The sequence below is a fragment of the Eucalyptus grandis genome, chromosome 1, assembly GCF_016545825.1.
Source record: "Eucalyptus grandis isolate ANBG69807.140 chromosome 1, ASM1654582v1, whole genome shotgun sequence".
NCBI lineage: Eukaryota > Viridiplantae > Streptophyta > Magnoliopsida > Myrtales > Myrtaceae > Eucalyptus > Eucalyptus grandis.
In genome coordinates, this window is record NC_052612.1 from 32,359,334 (window position 1) to 32,365,345 (window position 6,012).

General features: G+C 35.7%; 1 protein-coding gene across 1 annotated transcript; it reads left to right on the plus strand.

Annotated features, from left to right (window-relative positions):
* The first annotated feature begins 1,394 nt into the window (after positions 1-1,394).
* On the plus strand, positions 1,395-5,200 carry LOC120286416 (S-adenosyl-L-methionine:benzoic acid/salicylic acid carboxyl methyltransferase 3-like). Its single transcript, XM_039307778.1, has 3 exons — positions 1,395-1,601; positions 3,360-4,088; positions 4,740-5,200. The coding sequence occupies exons 1-3, from the start codon at positions 1,527-1,529 to the stop codon at positions 4,944-4,946; spliced, it is 1,011 nt and encodes a 336-aa protein (XP_039163712.1). The 5' UTR covers positions 1,395-1,526; the 3' UTR covers positions 4,947-5,200.
* Positions 5,201-6,012: the final 812 nt, after the last annotated feature.

Sequence of the window (6,012 nt, forward strand, 5' to 3'; positions counted from 1 at the left end):
GTGGCTATATATTAGAGGTAAGCTTATCGGATTGACTAAACTAGGAACCACCCGGATCGGCTGGTTCTGGACGATTCCTGGAAGCGTCAATTTGGTTCTTGGTTCCATAAAAATGAAACTTAGGAACTGAACTGACTGTATTTCTTTATTTTTTATTTTCTTAAAAATAGCAACAAGTCCAATAATTTTTGGGGGGAAAGATTTACCTGATCGATTATATGCCATTTTCAAGAGAAAGATTTACCTTTAGAATGTTGAAATTTGGAGACAAAATTGCCAAGTAATCAGTTCCATAGGACCGCTTGGTTCGGTCCCTTATCCTAGAAACTAGAAACCAATTCTCCCAGTCCGATCAAGTCCCAAGTCTAGTTCCCAATACTCAGGTGGGACTAGATCAGATCGGGAACTAATCGTCTCTACTATATATAGAGAGCAGATCTGAGGTTCTTTTCTTTTCTTTTCACTCCATACTCCCTTGAGCCCACAAAATATATATGTATATGTATATGTATATGTATATGTATTTATACACACTGTAGAATATGTTAGCCCATTCTTTGTCTTGTAATGGCTTTCTCTTAATTAAGAGAAGTAACCAGTGCACATCTTGTGCTGAAACTTGGATATTCATCCAATGGGATCGGGTTTTGTAAACGGCTCAAGTTCCAAACATATTTTAATAGTAACTTTGTTTGTGTAGACCAATCTCAGATACCCAATCCTTCTCTTATTTATTAGGACCCTTTAGTTTTGTCATAGGATGCACATTGTGAATTTTTAGAGTGCGTAAAAAAAAATTGTAACTTTTTATCTTTTAACCTAATGTTTTAAAAGCATTCACTAATAAGACTCTTAGAAAAACAGAAACGTCTTTTAATTTCAACCTCGCACATGGCAACGTGACATGTATCTAGATTGTACTCTGTGTGGAGAAACACAACCCTACACAAGTAATGACAACAATCGAAAATATTTGAGAGGAATTGTAATTCTATATTTCTATGTATAGAATGTACAAGCACAAGCTCTATTTATAGTGCTAGAAAGAAAAGTGTAAGATGGGAAAAGAAAAATATACATAATTACATTTTCTATTTTACCAAGCCAATTATGAATTAAGTGAATCAATTATTGATTAATTGAATCAATTAATGCACGATCAAATTCGATATCTCCTGGGCTATCAAATATTATTTCCATCGAGTATCACGTGTATCTGATCTTTCTTTGTCCTTTTTCTGTAGGATAGCAAATCGCATTTCCGTCGAGTATCATGTGTATCTCGTCTTTCTTTGTCCTTTATTTGAAAGTAATCAGAATTTCTGTCCAGATGGTAGAGAGAGACCCCACCAGGTGGACATGTCCGTGCAAACTCATGCCCATGTGTGTCTCTCACTCGAATTGGGCTCAAGTTACAATCAGTGCAACGTATCAAGACAAAGTACTTCAAAATTATCTATAAATAGAAGAGCCTCAAACCCATTCAGATGCAAGCCAAATAGACTCAGAGAGAGAGAGAGAGAGAGATGGAATTCACACAACAATTCCCCATGAAAGGAGGAGTGGGAGAAACAAGTTATGCTAACAACTCATTACTTCAGGTAAACCTCTCATTGTTCTATTGTGGGCACATATTTGTTTTAATGAAAATGGGATGAAATTGAAAAATACTTTCAAGAATTCATAAAATGACACTACTTTTCCTCACTCTTAAAGATTGATTAAATTGCTAGGGTTTGTTCCGATGGCCACCATTTCCACATAGGAAAAAGGAAGTGGGGAATTCGAATCTCCAGCTTCTCACGAAAGTTGGGTGTGGACAATTAGATTTAGGTATAAATTTCAACTCTCACATCCTGCAAAGAAACAGGGCAAAAGTCTAAGATGAGCTGAGAGTTAGAGTAGAATGGACAAAAAAAAAAAAAAAAAAAAAAACAGATTGATTATTACACACCCTTTTGTAATAATGTACTACAATATGATTGTTCATTTTGTAACAAACTAGGTTCTTTTTCTTTATCAAGATTTAAAATTTTATATGAGAAAGACACCATTTTACCATGCCCTATTAGACCGTATCACTTATCAATTGAAAATTTAAATGATGTCCCTAACTTGTAGACAAATTTTTAATTAACAAAAAAAAAGATTGATTATTATACACCCTTTTGTGATCATGTATTACAATATGATTGTTCATTTTGTAACAAACTAGGCTCTTTTTGTTTACCAAGATTTGAAATTCTATATGTGGAAGACGCCATTTTTCCATGCCCTATTGAACCATATCACTTATCGATAAAAAATTTAAATGATGTCCCTAATTTGTAGACAAACTTTTTAATTAACAAAATATCTATCAAAGAATGTACACTTGAGAGTATATAGAATATTTAGATCTTGTAAAACCATCGCAACATCTAACAAATGATGTTTGATTTGGATTAATGTAGAGAATGCATGAGGAAAAACTACCAAAAAAGTTTTTTGACCTATTGCATTTGTGTGAATGCAATCCTAAACTTTCAATTTGATCAATTTAGTCCTAAATTTTTTGATACTTTGCCAATGTAATTCTTCTAGCCAATTTTTGATTGGAACGAGGATACCAATTGTCCTATGTGGGATGACCAAAAACCTTACATGGACAACTTTTATAATTTCATAAAATATTGAATTTTTTATTTTATTTTTTCTTCTCATTTTTCTTCTCTTTTTTTCTTGTTCATTCTTTCTTTTTCTTTTTATTTCTAAGCATGTCGAGTGCCACAACCCTCACTCAAGGATGGCAAGAGCTTTGTGGCTCATGCTAGGTCTACGAAAGGACCACAACCTCAACCCGCGCCTAGTGGCTAGCAAAGGTCACCAACTCACACCTAGGGTCAGTGAGGGATGGCGGCTACGGACTTCATATAAAACAAAAAAGAATAAAGAATAAAAAAACTATAAACAATTTTTTTTTTTTTTTTTTAAAAATTATAAAAATTATTCATGTAACCACCGATCATTTTATGTGATACTGTGGATGTCCACGTTAGCGATTTCCCAATCAAAATGGTCGGAATGACTAAATTGGCAAATTGTCTAAAGTTTTGGGACTAAATTGGCTAAATTGAAAGGTTTATAACTAAATTGGCACAAATTCAATATATTTAGGACTTTCTAATAATATTTCTAAATGCACGGAGTTTGCAATCATCAATCGTTCTACATTAAGTACCTACTTATTTTAATCGAGAATATATGGTCGACAGTATAGGATATTCGTGACAATTAAGATTTAATTATTTGTAGATGAAAAATCTAAATACGAACCTTTTCTCTTCATATTGAGTCAATGCTCTCTTTTTCTTTAATAGAGTAAGGTGATATTGATGACAAAGCCCATGAGGGAGGCAGCCATCACAGCTTTCTTCTCCACTATTGCCACTACCATCCCGACAAGCCTCGCCATCGCGGACTTGGGCTGTTCCTGTGGCCCCAACACTCTCTTTGCCGTGTCGGAGATCATCAGCATCGTGATGGATCTCTACAATGCGAAGAAGCACGAGCTGCCGGAGTTCCAATTGTTCTTGAATGATCTCCCGGAGAATGACTTCAACACCCTCTTCAGCTACTTCTTGCCAAGATTCCAAGAGAAGCTAAGTGAGCAAATGAAGAGCAAGTACGGAGTGCGAGCGGCGTTGGCATGCTTCTTCAATGGCGTTCCCGGTTCGTTCTATGGGAGATTATTCGTTAAGGAGAGTCTGCACCTCTCTCTCTCTCTCTCTCTCTCTCTCTCTCTCTCTCTCTCTCTCTCTCTCTCTCTCTCTCTCTCTCTCTCTCTCTCTCAGGTTCCAAGAGGGCTAGAGGAAAACAAAGGCAACATATCTATGGCAAGATTGAGCCCTCCGAGTGTGCTTAGGGCATGTTACGAGCAATTCCAAAGGGACTTCTCAACATTCTTGGAGTACCGTGGGCAAGAGTTGGTAGTGGGAGGGTGCATGGTTTTGACCCTCCTTGGTCAAAGAAACGATGATCCTTCAAGCGAAGAGTATCGCCAGTTTTGGGAGCTCTTAATTATTGATCTCAATGAGATGGTCACCGAGGTAAGCGAATTAAACGAGTAATTGAATAGTCACGGACACATTAGAATTGAGGTTGGTTTTTCTTATTGCTTGTAGTAAAAATTGTATCATACTTTCATTGACCCTCGTGAGTGTCATTAGTCCTCTAGGAATATCTTTTGTTTGCGCACTCCAAGACCAATCATAACCATCAAGTAGACAACAAAAAACAATGAGAGTAATGGTTTATGATTATTCCTGACTCTACTGTACCTAAAGTACCTCTTAGATGAGCTCTAGCTATAGTTTTCGCATGAATTCTTCGAAAGAGAGCAATAGCGCAGTTGGGAAATCCTACATATTTAATCCAATTTCTCTTCCTTATGAATGTATTCGACAAAATCAGAGCACGAGAGACGAAATTATTAGGTGTTTTAATTAAGTGCACACTCGTTCCCTATTTGGCATGGTGTGAAAAATGGAATGCACATTTATGTACTAGGAAAGAATAGTTATCAGCAGTATGCAATAGTTGCACAGCCAACTACATAAACAAGTAGCTATGACGCTTTTCTTTTCATTTTTTTCAAAGTAACTACGACTTTTATTAGGATATTATACTGACAACTTATTGCAATTCTTTCTTATTTTTCGATAGAAAGATCTAACATACTAAGTCTATCGCTAATCTAGGGACTCATAGAAGAAGAGAAACTGGACTCCTTCAACGTCCCTTATTACCCACCCTCACCAAAAGAAGTACACCGAGAGGTCGAAAAGCAAGGGTCATTCTCAATTGATTGCTTGGAGGTGTTTGAAGTGAACCGGGATGTATTTGAGAAGGATTTTGACCCTAATGTTGTCTCAGAGGAAGCATCAGACAAAATGGTCGATGCCTAAGAGCTATAGCCGAGCCCTAGCTTGTTTTTCACTTTGGTGAAGAGATCATCAATGAGGTTTTCAAGAGGTTTAGGGCCAAGCTCGGCGAGCGCTTGTCTAAGGAAAATATTGCATTGGTCAACATCATCATCTCACTGAAGAAAATTACCTAGATAAATCACAAAAACTCACAAATAAATACATCACAGATGTATGTACTTCTATAGTGAAGCTGAAATAAAAGTGTCATGAGTGTGTTTACTATAGTTTGAAGGTGTAGCCGTTTCACTTGTTTTACTTCTTATGTCGTATTTTGAATAAATAAAATGGAAGAGACTTGCATGTGTTTTCATTTTTATTTTTTGGTTCAAAAGAGACTTGCAAGTTGAAGGGTTTGACATTTGGCATTTTCTTTCGAGGATTTTTCTTTCGTGTATCCCCCATAATGCATCGCTTCAATTGAGCGAATTTGGTATTTCTTAATTTATTTATGTCAGGAAATTAAAACAGAAAAGCTAAATGGAGTAAAGCTTCCATCCAGAGACATCTGTATGAATAAACATGAACTGCAAAAAAACCGAAATTAGAAACTCAACAGGAAGAGTTTCACAATAATGTCAACAAAACATATGAAAGGTTTTATTCCAATATATAGTGGATAGACCATCAAATTAGTTTGAAAAAGAAAATTAATTTAAAGGTACATACAATGTTGATCATTGTGATTTGAAATTACAAAATCAACTGAGCTGAAAAGAACTTAAACACAAGTGAGAAATCTAAACATGCCAAAATAATGAAGCCGTCTACATTCTAAAAACTTGGAGGTATAAATAAATTAAAAGTAGGAAGTTACTATGGCGATACAAAACACTATGTAGAGGGCTATTCGACAAAAGCACCTAGACTTCGTAACGCGGGAGTGAAACTCTTGTATATCCGTAGTCTCTCAAGGATCGGTCAACTTTAGTCTCTTCTTCCTGCTCTTTTACTTTATATATGAAAACAATGGAAACATAGACATCGATTTTTTAAAAGAGAAACTATATTCTTGCTATTGAAAGTCATTCGTAACAAAAATGCGCAT